This window comes from Oncorhynchus clarkii, chromosome 20, assembly GCF_045791955.1.
Source record: "Oncorhynchus clarkii lewisi isolate Uvic-CL-2024 chromosome 20, UVic_Ocla_1.0, whole genome shotgun sequence".
NCBI classification, from domain to species: Eukaryota; Metazoa; Chordata; class Actinopteri; order Salmoniformes; family Salmonidae; genus Oncorhynchus; species Oncorhynchus clarkii.
Window position 1 is genome coordinate 80,501,632 of NC_092166.1, and position 13,923 is coordinate 80,515,554.

The following is a 13,923-nucleotide window of genomic DNA, read 5'->3' on the forward strand; positions in this document are numbered from 1 at the left end:
TAATAACAGTATTAGGTATTAACAGTATTAGGTATTAACAGTATTAGGGTAAATAACAGTATTAGGGTAAATACCAGTATTAGGAGCTAACAGTGTTAGGTATTAACAGTATTAGGGTAAATACCAGTATTAGGAGCTAACAGTATTAGGTATTAACAGCATTAGGTATTAACAGTATTAGGTATTAACAGTATTAGGGTAAATACCAGTATTAGGAGCTAACAGTATTAGGGTAAATACCAGTATTAGGAGCTAACAGTATTAGTTATTAACAGTATTAGGTAATAACAGTATTAGATATTAACAGTATTATGTATTAACAGTATTAGGTATTAACAGTATTAGGTAATAACAGTATTAGGTATTGACAGTATTAGGTAATAACAGTATTAGGTATTAACAGTATTAGGTAATAACAGTATTAGGGTAAACAACAGTATTAGGTATTAACAGTATTAGGGTAAATAACAGTATTAGGTATTAACAGTATTAGGTATTAACAGTATTAGGTAATAACAGTATCAGGGTAAACAACAGTATTAGGTATTAACAGTATTAGGGTAAATAACAGTATTAGGTATTAACAGTATTAGGGTAAACAACAGTATTAGGTATTAACAGTATTAGGTATTAACAGTATTAGGTATTAACAGTATTAGGTATTAACAGTATTAGGTAATAACAGTATTAGGGTAAACAACAGTATTAGGTATAATATTGATTCATTATGACAGATTCTCTGGACTGTATGTACTTCACCATGAAATGTTTATTTAGATTTTCATTTTTCTTTCAGACATCAATGGCTGTTGATACAGTATGTTCAACCAATCGATTCACTCACAGTCGCTTTACAACACATCATGTTAGATTGAACATTCAGGATTTCATTTACAGGTGTTGGCTCAACACTGATTTACAAGAAAAGTAATTATTGTAAATGTCTTAAATATCATATTTCCAAATTCATACAACAATTCATACAATAATTGATTCCTTACATATGTAGAGGGAGAAGCCATTCATTGGCATGGCATTAACATTAGGTCATTCAACAATCGTTAGCCACAAATTGAAATAGCAATTTTAACTTTCTGAAAGTGATACCCATTCACAAGCCAGGCACTAAACATTGACATAATAATATCGACACTTACTTCAATTGAAAGCTCGAAAGTGCACGCTTTCTGTACGCTAAAACCTATAAATGAGTGCATTAGTGTTAGGTAGGTATCCCCCGTGACAGAAGAGACCTTTTCCAAGATTCCATGGAACCATAGAGGGTGTTCCAGGTATGGAATGTTCCACTGTTAAGGGGTCCTCTTCTGAGAACACTGGGATGACAGGTTTATCCCATCACACCAGTTGCCCCCCCTCGCTTGACTGATCCTGTTGTTGGCTGCACTTCCACGTGACTACTGTGTATGTGACTATTGTGTGTGTGTGTGTGTGTGTGTGTATATATCTATCTTTGTAGCCTAAATACACCCCCACATGCTAAGAGAGAGTGAGACTAGTATTCCATGCTGTTAGCATGCTCACATTTCATCTGTCACAGTGTGTCCAGCGGAGAGCTCAGCTCATAGTCAGAGGTGACCTCTGCAAAAGGTATTGTTCTCTCCCAACGCCATGGGCCTGCTCTCTGTGGGTTGCTTTGACTCCTGTCAGACAGACAGATGGGGCAGGGACTGGAACGGGGACAGACAGACCTGTAGGACACTGTCCATCTATCGATAGAGGGTTATGTCGTACACAGGACTGTCCAATCTTTAGGGGTTTTACAAAGGGCAAACTGTTCGTGTCGTTCACCTAAACGTCACCTCTGGAGTCTGATAGGCTGGTAGGTCAGAGTTCAGGTAGGCCTCATTGTGATGGGTCCCGTTAAAACCAGCTCATATCAAGGATGCAATGGATAACAGCAAAATAGAGTCAACATGAGGAAACTGTAGCAATAAATATGTCTTGAGGAGAGAGGTGTAAAGTAGTCTGTGTTCACCACTGGGATATCTTCTGCAGTCCATTCCCCTGAAAACAGAAAAAGATGGAGAGATATTGTTAAAAAACCGATATAGACCTAATGTCATATAATTAGGTATAGTGTACAGACAGTGCTAACGCAATATGTGTGTCGGGAAAAAAAAACTGAACTGAAAGAAGGTCAAAGGAAAGGCCATTAACACCGGGAAAAACACCGGGAAAAACACCGGGAAAAACACCGGGAAAAACGAAGTGAAAAGAGAAGACTGATCCAAAGCAATAAGAGAAACAGATGGGATGGACAAAAAACAACCACATATGTAGAGATAGAAACCGTCCAATAAGACAAGACGACAGTACAAGACCAGGAAGAAACGTAAGTGACAGGCTTGTCAAGATGAAACGGAGACCGAGAAGGAATGCATTGTGATTGTGTGTGTTTACTGTATACAGTATCCACCTTTGTAGCCAAAATACCCCCCCCCCCCCCCATGCTAAGAGAGAGTGAGACGAGGACTGTATTTTCCACCATTCTCAGAGGAGAAGAGGAGAACGGACAGGGAGAGAGGTGAGGAGAATATGTCAGAGGACAGCGGGCACGAGTCCCAAATGGCACCCTATTCCATATATAGTGCACTACTTTTGTCCAGGGCTCTGGTCAAAAGTAGCACTACGAAGGGAATAGGGTGCCATTTTGGAACGCATCACAGGGTCTTTCTATCTCCACCTACACTGTGGCCCTGCTGGGTCTGTGTGTCTGCTGTCTTGTCGGTGCGACCCGACAGGATACTGCCCCCGCTGTGGGCCACGGAGCTGTTGTTGGTGGAGGCTCGGGGGATGTGAGACATTTCCTGCTGCGACCAGACATACACAAGGAACACAACATGCTCATCATGATCCATACGAAAGAGAACGGAAGAATATTTAAACACAATGGATATGAATAAAGATCCCTCTTTCTTTTTAATGAAACAATTGAAAAACACAACAACAACAACCTGTGGCAGTGTGTGTGTGTCGCGCCCGTACGTGTGTGTGTGTGTGTGTGTGTGCATGGACAAACAATTGATGGCCAGTACTCACATTCCCCATTCCCCTGCTGATGAGAGCCAGCTCAGTGGGCTGGTAGACAGAATGGTGGCTCTGACCACTATAGCCGCTGTATGGAGACACAACTTTGGGACCTGCGAGGGAAAACAACAAGAAAACATTCGACAACATTAGATCCCAATCACACACTGAGTGGCTTTCAATGACATAGACTGACCCAGGTGAATCCAGGTGAAAGCAATGATCCCTTATTGATGACACTTGTTAAATCCACTTCAAAATCAGTGTAGATGAAGGGGAGGAGACGGGTTAAAGAATGATTTTTAAGCCTTGAGACAATTGAGACATGGATTGTGTACGTGTGTCTTTCAGAGGGTGAATGGACAAGACAAAATATTTAAGTGCCTTTGAACGGGGTATGGTTTTTCACGCTCAACAGCTTCCCGTGTGTATCAACAATGGCCCACCACCCAAAGGACATCCAGCCAACTTGACAAAACCGTGGGAAGCATTTGGGTCAACATGGGCCAGCATCCCTGTGGAACGCTTTCTACACGTGTAGAGTCCATGACCCGACGAACTGAGGCTGTTCTGAGGGCAAAAGGGTGTGCAACTCAATATTAGGAAGGTGTTTCTATTGTTTCGCACACTCAGTGTTTATGTCGGGACAATGGGATACTTTCTTTATATCATCACGTTTTCAAATCCTAAATCTCAATCAAATCCACGTAGTCAGACATTCACGGGCGCGTTCAAGCAGTATCCTCTGGGTATTCAGTGTTCCCAAGCAACCAGTCATAGTAGCTTGTTCTATTCAACCACCAAGACAAGATCATAAACAACAGACGCAGGCGATACGTCTATTATCTCCGCTGTGCAGTCAAATGTGCAGTCCTCTATAAAGGTAGGATGGATAATGCTTGGTTAATGTGAGAGACATTTTTGTTTCCCCCCCCAGGTGGAATTGCCTGGTCCTCCCCTGTGAAATATCTGCCTACCATGACACTGTTGCCACACCTTGTTTGCTAATTGAGACAGCGCGGTAACGCAAACACAAACAGTGATGTTGGGGCAAGCTGACGAGTGTGTGTTTGTGTGTGTATGGTATACTGGTTAGGTCACTGTTTTGTCCTGGACATCTGAATCCCATTGAGTCACCTGGTAGACCCGTGGGAATGGAATATATGTGTGGGAGAGAGAGAGGATTTGGTTGGTTAAATGTTTAAATAAGTCCTCAGGATATACAAAGACAATGAAGGACTTTTTCTGGTTTCATAGCTCTCTCTCGTCACGACAGATATCATCCTTCGGTTCTCAGTCTCTCCCAGAAAAGGTTGATTCGTTTTTAAAAACAAACATCATTTTCCTGTTAATATTTAATAATAGCTAAATATGAATAGAAAATCGCCAAAAATGGAAGGGTTATTTTTTGTCAAATCCTTCTCTGTTCTCACCTCATTATTAGTTTGATATGGCAACTGATGTGTCAGAGGCCAGATAGCAGAGGGCTCGTTATATTTTTGTTCCTTTTATTTTATCAAACATGATTCTCCACTCAGTATAAACTGACTAAACACTGTATGTGTTCTAATAATGTATTGATATGTTCCCAGACCTTGGGCAACGTGCTGGAACATTGGTACATTGTGGGAGGCCAAAATCAAATCAAATCTAACCTGTCTGTCTAGAGACGAGTCACCTGGTGCCAGCTGATCTCAACAGACCAGGACATACAGTAGGTTAACCTCAGTCAGGACAGAGCTGCTAACTCATGTGGCGCCATCCGCATTAACACGTGCTATTATTCCTCCCTCCCACTCTGACCTAAACCATTGCCTGCGTCCCAAATGGCCCCCTATTCCCTATAAAGTGCACTACTTTTGACCAGTGCCTTTGGTCAAATGTAGTGCCCTATATAGGAAACAGGGTGCCATTTGGTTGTGATGAGGTGAGGCCAGGGCAAGCCGAGGGCAGGTGGAGCAGCATCAAAGAGATAGAGTGGGAGGAGAGGAGAGGAGAGGGGAGGGGAGGGGAGGAGAGGAGAGGAGAGGAGAGGAGAGGAGAGGAGAGGAGAGGAGAGGAGAGGAGAGGAGAGGAGAGGAGACACAGTGTCCTGTCTGGCTGTGCTGCAGCCTGCGAGATCAGATTATGGTCGCCAATAGGATAAAAACCACATCAGCATATCAAATTCTTTAAGGTATGCAGATTGTACTGTATACTGGATGTGAAATTCAGTACTGTTTCAATGATATTCATTGAGCTTTTCTTATCCATCTCGCAGATTATTTTCAACTTACTGTTTTGGAAGATATTTTATTTCAGACTCAGGGGTCATTGAAAAAAAAGTACATTGGAATATGAACAAATAAACTGTAGAGTGTGCAGATTGTTACATGTAGACAACAATGTTATTTCATTCACGTGTCTGACTATACGTACAAAAGCCCCATACCTTCCTGAACCTGCTGACAAGCCCCATACCCTCCTGAACCTGCTGACAAGCCCCATACCCTCCTGAACCTGCTGACAAGCCCCATACCCTCCTGAACCTGTTGACAAGCCCCATACCCTCCTGAACCTGCTGACAAGCCCCATACCTTCCTGAACCTGCTGACAAGCCCCATACCCTCCTGAACCTGCTGAAAAGCCCCATACCCTCCTGAACCTGCTGACAAGCCCCATACCCTCCTGAACCTGCTGACAAGCCCCATACCCTCCTGAACCTGCTGACAAGCCCCATACCCTCCTGAACCTGCTGACAAGCCCCATACCTTCCTGAACCTGCTGACAAGCCCCATACCCTCCTGAACCTGCTGACAAGCCCCATACCCTCCTGAACCTGATGACAAGCCCCATACCCTCCTGAACCTGCTGACAAGCCCCATACCCTCCTGAACCTGCTGACAAGCCCCATACCCTCCTGAACCTGCTGACAAGCCCCATACCTTCCTGAACCTGCTGACAAGCCCCATACCTTCCCGAACCTGCTGACAAGCCCCATACCCTCCTGAACCTGCTGACAAGTATGTGTGTGTGTATGTGTACGGTACTGTGTGTGTGTGTGTGGCTACATACCGAAGTTGGGCTCATCCATAGAGAAAGCCTTGTTCTCCATAAACATGCTCTGGGCTCCTTGCTCCCTCAGGATATTCTCATAGCCCACACCTCTGCTCAGGTCCTCTCCGAACCCTGGTGCGCCCCCCTCCTCTTCCCCGGTCAGAGAGCATATCTCTGGGATGGTGTAGAGGATCAGGAACACCCAGGCGTTGCTGACCAGGGCGATGGCCAGGGTAGGGTCATCCCAGCTGGGTCCGCCGGTCGTCTGGTTCCCCCAGACGTACATGGTGATCCAGGCCACCCAGATGAACACAGAGAGGAGACCCGTGACGAGGATGAAGGCTCCCTCCTTGCGCCACTGTTTGTATTTCCCGCACAGGGTGGGTAAGGAAGCCACTACGACAGCTAGGAGAAGATTCAATACGTAGATCAGCGCCATGACAAAGTCCCGGTTGGCGATGTTACAAGGTACGTCCGTGGCTGTGCCAAGTGCTATCCCTGTAGCGTTGAGAGGATATCGAACCACAGTGATGATCAGCCACTCCGTGTTGATGACCACCTCCACCAGCCAGAGTCCCAGGGCTCCCAGACACAGCACCGAGGCCCGGGGCCCCCGATCTCCCCTGCGGGCCAGGAGGTTCAGCTTCACACACTGCATGAGAAGACACGCGAAGCACCCGGCGAACAGCACCCCGAAGAGGAAGCGTCGCGAAGCACAGGTGGCGAAGTCCTTCCCTACGATGAAGGAGAAGGTGAGGCAGAAGAGGCCCAGGGTACTGACCAGGAAGCAGGCATGGAGGCCCACGGAGCACATCCTATTCTTGTCTGTGATGAAGGGCAGGCTGGCCAGGAGGACGATGAAGAGGACGATGGAGACCAGCACGCCGGCCGCCGCCAACGCTTCCAGCACGATGCCCCATACGGCACTGAGGTCACACAGGCTGTAGTACAGGGAGCCTACGTTGGAGCCACACCCACTTGGGGTCACACTGGCAGCCATCGAGACGGGGAAAGACCAGAGAGTGATGACGGTCGGGACTAGGAGATGAAGTCTCTGGAGTGTGTGGTCCATGTTGTTGGGCAGCACCTGTTGACACAGAGATAGAAGGAGAGACTCAGTAGGTTGGCATATCAGAAGGTTCTTAAGAGGGAGAAGAGAGAAACCAGGGTCGTTGTCATACATTAAAGAGTCACTCTTGATACGCCCAAGCAGGTAAACATGAGTCAAGAGCAAACAGATAAAATTATACTGTAATCAGGATGTAACGGCGTATACCCACTTTACACAAACAACAGATGGAAAGATTTTATTTATGTTTAAAATGGCTTAGATGTTAATTTTTACAACTTTTTTCTAAAGGTACCAGAGCCTATACCAGAGGTACCAGAGGTATTTCTGAAGCTGGCATTTATCCAAGCCCTTTTTGAGAATCATTGATAAGACTTTAAAAACAAATATAGAGTTAGTCCACCGTGTGAGCATGATAACACTTAGGAATGTCAGTTGAGACACTCTTTAACGGTCAGAGGACACAGTATAGTACAGCACACACACACACACACACACACACACACACACACACACACACACACACACACACACACACACACCATATAAATTCACTCACAAGACACCACACATACTATACACACAGTGTACAAAACATTTGGAACACCTTCCTAATATTGAGTTTCAACCCCCCCCCCCCCCCCCCCCCAATTGATCAGGGCATGGACTCTAAGAGGTGTGGAAAGCGTTCCACAGGGATGTTGACTCACAGTTGTGTCAAGTTGGCTAAATGTCCTTTGGGTGGTGGACCACCTTCTTGATACACACGGGAAACTGTTGAGGGTGAAAAACCCAGCAACGTTGCAGTTCTTGACACAAACCGGTGTGCCTGGCACCTACTGCCATACCCCGTTCAATGGCACTTAAATATTTTGTCTTGCCCATTCACACGTACACGATCCATGGTTCAAGGCTTAATAAGGGAACACTAGTCACATTAATAATGTTTAAATAATGTTTACACACCACTTTACTCATCTCATATGAATATACTGTTTTCTATTCTACTGTATTTCAGTCAAAGCCACTCTGACATTGCTCGATCTAATAATTTATATATTTCTTAATACCGTTATTTTACTTTTAGATTCGTGTGTATTGTTGTGAATTGTTTTTTAGATACTACTGCACTGTTGGAGTTAGAAACAAAAGCATTTCGCTACACGCGCAATAACATCTGCTAAATATGTGTACGCGACCAATAAAATTTGATTTGATCTATTTGGTTATGAAATGTCTGCTCAGTGTAATGTAATTTGACGGGGACAGAGAGAAATGGCATGGCACAGCATTCAAATAAGTCTGGTCTACTGTAGGGATGCTTATTTTCAAAAAAGTTGGCGGTTGTTTAGATGAGTTTGACAAACTCATCACAAGGGCAAATCTTGGTCTTAAAATAGAAGCTTTAAAAAGGCACATGGCACATAATCTCAAATTCAAGTTATAGTTGGAGCAATGCATGTACACTGAGTGTACAAAACATTAGGAACACATGCTCTTTCCATGACATAGGCTGACCAGGTGAATCCAGGTGAAAGTTATGATCACCTATTTGATGACACTTGTTAAATACACTTCAATCAGTGTAGATGAAGGGAAGGGGACAGGTTGAAGAAGGATGTTTAAAAAAGGATCAGACCCTTTTTTCCAAATTTTGCCTTCAGGACCTGAAGCAAGGATGTGCATATTCTTGATACCATTTTAAAGGAAACACTTTGAAGTTTGTGGAAATGTGAAATTAATGTAGGAGAATATAACACAATAGATCTGGTGAAAGATAATACAAAGAAAAAAAACGTTTTTTTTTCATCATCTTTGAAATACAAGAGGAAGGTCACAATGTATTATTCCAGGTTAGACGCAATTTCGATTGTGGCCACTAGATGACAACAGTGTATGTGCAACGTGTTAGACTGATCCAATGAACCATTGCATTTCTGTTCAAAATGTTGTATCAAGTCTGCCCAAATACGCCAAATTTGTTAATTGATACATTTTCAAGTTCATAACTGTGCACTCTCCTCAAACAATAGCATGGTATTATTTCACTGTAATAGCTACTGTAAATTGGACAGTGCAGTTAGATTAACAAGGATTTAAGCTTTCTGCCCATATCAAATATGTCTATGTCTTGGGAAATGTTCTTGGGGGGAGGGGGGGGTCATGTAGAGGTTAAAATGGCCAGTAATTCCAAGTCTATGTATATAGGGCAGCAGCCTCTAAGGTGCAGGGTTGCGTAACCAAGTGGGAGCCGGCTAGTGATGGCTATTTAACAGTCGGATGGCCTTGAGATAGAAGCTGTTTTTCAGTTTCTCTGTCCCAGCTTTGAGGCACCTGTACTGACCTCGCCTTCTGGATGATAGAGGGGTCAACGGGTCGTGGCTCGGGTGGTTGATGTCCTTGATGATCTTTTTGGCCTTCCTGTGACATTGGGTGCCATAAGTGTCCTGGAGGGCAGGTAGTGTGCCCCCGATGATGCGTTGGGCAGACCACACCATCCTCTGGAGAGCCCTGCAGTTGCGGGTGGTGCAGTTGCCGTATCAGGTGGTGATACAGCCCGACAGGATGCTCTCAATTGTGCATCTGTAAAAGTTTGTGAGGATTTTAGGGGCCAAGCCAAATTTCTTCAGCCTCCTGAGGTTGAAAAGGCGCTGTTGCATCTTCTTCACCTCACTGTGTGTGGTGATGAATCATTTAAGATCATCAGTGATGTGTACGCTGAGGAACTCGAAGCTTTCCACCTTCACTGCGGTCCCGTCGATGTGGATAGGGGGTGTGCTCCCTCTGCTGTTTCCCGAAGTTCACGATCAGCTCCATTGTTTTGTTGACGTTGAGAGAGAGAGAGGTTATTTTCCTGGCACCACTCTCCCAGGGCCCTCACCTCCTCCCTTGATGGTGTTGTTGTGGTGGCAAATGCTGTTCAGTTTCCTGCCATGAAGCCACTGCTCAGCCGTAAGAAAGACATCCTTCTCTCTGTATTTCCATGTGCCTTAATTCAATAACGCTCATGTAATACCATTTTCTTGACAATTCTGCCAATAATGTAACTAAGTTTGTGTTGGGCACTAGGGAGTAAGTAGCAAAACAGGTAGTTAATTGTTTGTGGCGGGAGGAAGTATTGGAGAGCCAATTGTTGAGATCTTATCACACATATAAACACGTATATAGGCATAGACACACACACACACAAACTAAAAGAGAGAGTCAAGGTCTCGGTGGCATGCAGTAACCAAACAAAAGCCCATGGATATGTTAACCCAGGGGTTTCTCAATATATGTTAACCCAGGGGTTTCTCAATGTGGGTATACCGTCTTCGTTCTCGATTCGGGGTAAAACGTATCTTATGTCTGTGTCTAGTTGCAGTTGGTTCTACACAAAACCAGTGAAAACCCAGAAAGATAGAACGGGAAGCTCTGACAAATCACTCCACAGAATATCACTCTTTCAAACCAATCAAACCAAAAGTAAAATACCCCCAAAAAATGAAACTTAAGAATGTGAAGCATAGAAATAGTGCACATAGAACAGATTTACCGAATGACAGATTTATAACTCACATTTCTATGTGAATATGGTGGGGTCACCCCAAAAGTTACATATTGCAGTTTAAATGTATGTTTTATTAGATGTTTTTTCTCAATTCCCTTCCTGCATAAGGAACCAGCACTACAGAATCGGGCAGAGTAAATTGAAATAGAATTGTATTTCGTTTCTGGCAGACTATTCCGTTTTTTTTTGCAAGCTGATTCCTAGCAACGCTAGTGTGTAAATAGCGTTGCTAAAAACAGATACGCGGATCCTTGATGCTCAATTATAGGCTTTTAACCAACTATTAAATATTTATATTTTTGGGAACACTTTTCAAAAAGTCATAGTCTATGTATTTGGAGTGTCACTATTAGACCGTGCGTAGTCGCCCCACTACCTCTTTTCACTATGAAACCTTACCTTCGGGTGTCTGATCAGTGTTTTGTTCTTGGTGGTCTTTGATAATGTCGCTATTCGTTCACCTGTTCTAAGCCACAACGATAGAAAACGCGCTCAACATCGTCTCCAGGTAGCCTATCCAGTGGGTTAAAAGGTAACAGCTCTTTTGAAAATGTCGTGTATATTCCGTTTCTAGTTGTTTTTTTAATTATCCCTAATGACACTGCACTCACTGCTTTTAGCAAAATGTTGAAATATTGAAATCAGGGTTGGATCTCACAAAAGTAGGCGACTAGTGCTGAAGTCCTGTGGCTGTGATGTGGACAGAGGAGCGATTGGTCCCTGGATAGCGACTGCCTCTCTCTCTCGCACACACACACACACACACGCCTCTCTCTCTCTCTCTCTCTCTCTCTCTCTCTCTCTCTTGCGCGCGCACACACACACTATTTTGATGAATAGCCTACTAACAGGGTAGGGTTGGAGAACAATTAGTGTTACTCTAAATTGAATAATACAAGTCACTTTTTGTCTTTTTAATTAAGCAGGGATGAAAGGTGTCTAGTTCGAATAATTAAATAGTTAATAGCACAGGAAGTAGCTCAAAGGTTTTGCGCGCCTCTAGTGCGTTCTCTGTCCAAGCTGCTCCATTAGACCGAGGTGAGTCGAACATAATGTATCTTTGCCATTGGGTCATCAAGACTAGAAATAGACCATTGTACATAAAGTAGTCGATATATTCGTGCCTCTCCTTAGATCATGTATAGTCTATGATGAAATATATAGACACCCCCAATGTGTCCCCAAAACACCCCACAGCCTAGCTGTGCATCTGCACACACACTGTTAAGAGAGAAATATGTATTTCATCAGAGGAGGAATGAGGAGACACCTGGTGGCAGTGCAGCGCTTACCAGGCTACTAGTCCAACTGTTGATCACTTTGACATCAGAGACACCTGGTGGCAGTGCAGCGCTTACCAGGCTACTAGTCCAACTGTTGATCACTTTGACATCAGAGACACCTGGTGGCAGTGCAGTGCTTACCAGGCTACTAGTCCAACTGTTGATCACTTTGACATCAGAGACACCTGGTGGCAGTGCAGCGCTTACCAGGCTACTAGTCCAACTGTTGATCACTTTGACATCAGAGACACCTGGTGGCAGTGCAGCGCTTACCAGGCTACTAGTCCAACTGTTGATCACTTTGACATCAGAGACACCTGGTGGCAGTGCAGCGCTTACCAGGCTACTAGTCCAACTGTTGATCACTTTGACATCAGAGACACCTGGTGGCAGTGCAGCGCTTACCAGGCTACTAGTCCAACTGTTGATCACTTTGACATCAGAGACACCTGGTGGCAGTGCAGCGCTTACCAGGCTACTAGTCCAACTGTTGATCACTTTGACATCAGAGACACCTGGTGGCAGTGCAGCGCTTACCAGGCTACTAGTCCAACTGTTGATCACTTTGACATCAGAGCCACAGTGCACTCCATGTAGGCTACTAGTTAACATGGAAGGCTACTAGTTAAAATGTCACACATGGAAGGCTACTAGTTAACATGTCACATGGAAGGCTACTAGTTAACATGTCACATGGGAGGCTACTAGTTAACATGTCACATGGAAGGCTACTAGTTAACATGTCACACATGGAAGGCTACTAGTTAACATGTCACACATGAAAGGCTACTAGTTAACATGTCACATGGAAGGCTACTAGTTAACATGTCACATGGAAGGCTACTAGTTAACATGTCACATGGAAGGCTACTAGTTAACATGTCACATGGGAGGCTACTAGTTAACGTGTCACACATGGGAGGCTACTAGTTAACATGTCACACATGGAAGGCTACTAGTTAATGTGTTAAACATGGAAGGCTACTAGTTAACTTATCACACATGGAAGGCTACTAGTTAACATGTCACAAATGGAAGGCTACTAGTTAACATGTCACACATGGAAGGCTACTAGTTTACATGACACACATGGAAGGCTACTAGTTAACATGTCACAAATGGAAGGCTACTAGTTAACATGTCACACATGGAAGGCTACTAGTTAACGTGTCACAAATGGAAGGCTACTAGTTAACATGTCACACATGGAAGGCTACTAGTTAACATGTCACATGGAAGGCTACTAGTTAACATGTCACACATGGAAGGCTACTAGTTAACATGTCACACATGGAAGGCTACTAGTTAACGTGTCACACATGGAAGGCTACTAGTTAACATGTCACACATGGAAGGCTACTAATTAACTTATCACACATGGAAGGCTACTAGTTAACATGTCACTTGGAAGGCTACTAGTTAACGTGTCACATATGGAAGGCTACTAGTTAACATGTCACACATGGGAGGCTACTAGTTAACATGTCACACATGGAAGGCTACTAGTTAACATGTCACATGGAAGGCTACTAGTTAACATGTCACACATGGAACACTACTAGTTAATGTGTTACACATGGAAGACTACTAGTTAACTTATCACACATGGAAGGTTACTAGTTAACTTATCACACATGGAAGGCTACTAGTTAACTTATCACACATGGAACGCTACTAGTTAACTTATCACACATGGAACGCTACTAGTTAACTTATCACACATGGAAGGCTACTAGTTAACTTATCACACATGGAAGGCTACTAGTTAACTTATCACACATGGAACGCTACTAGTTAACTTATCACACATGGAAGGCTACTAGTTAACTTATCACACATGGAACGCTACTAGTTAACTTATCACACATGGAACGCTACTAGTTAACTTATCACACATGGAAGGCTACTAGTTAACTTATCACACATGGAAGGCTACT

The 13,923-nt window shown here is 43.9% G+C and overlaps 1 protein-coding gene across 2 annotated transcripts; it reads right to left on the minus strand.

The window, feature by feature from the left end:
* Positions 1–744: 744 nt before the first annotated feature.
* Positions 745–11,434, minus strand: LOC139376973 (G-protein coupled receptor family C group 5 member C-like). Of its 2 annotated transcripts, none has more exons than XM_071120006.1 (5): positions 11,103–11,418; positions 6,103–7,171; positions 3,061–3,161; positions 2,709–2,831; positions 745–2,025 (listed from the first exon to the last, which is right to left on the minus strand). In XM_071120006.1, the coding sequence occupies exons 2-5, from the start codon at positions 7,154–7,156 to the stop codon at positions 1,993–1,995; spliced, it is 1,311 nt and encodes a 436-aa protein (XP_070976107.1). In that variant the 5' UTR covers positions 7,157–7,171; positions 11,103–11,418; the 3' UTR covers positions 745–1,992. The 2 variants fall into 2 exon arrangements, with proteins under 2 accessions (XP_070976107.1, XP_070976108.1); XM_071120007.1 differs by having other exon boundaries at positions 750–2,025; positions 2,709–2,828; positions 11,103–11,434.
* Positions 11,435–13,923: the final 2,489 nt, after the last annotated feature.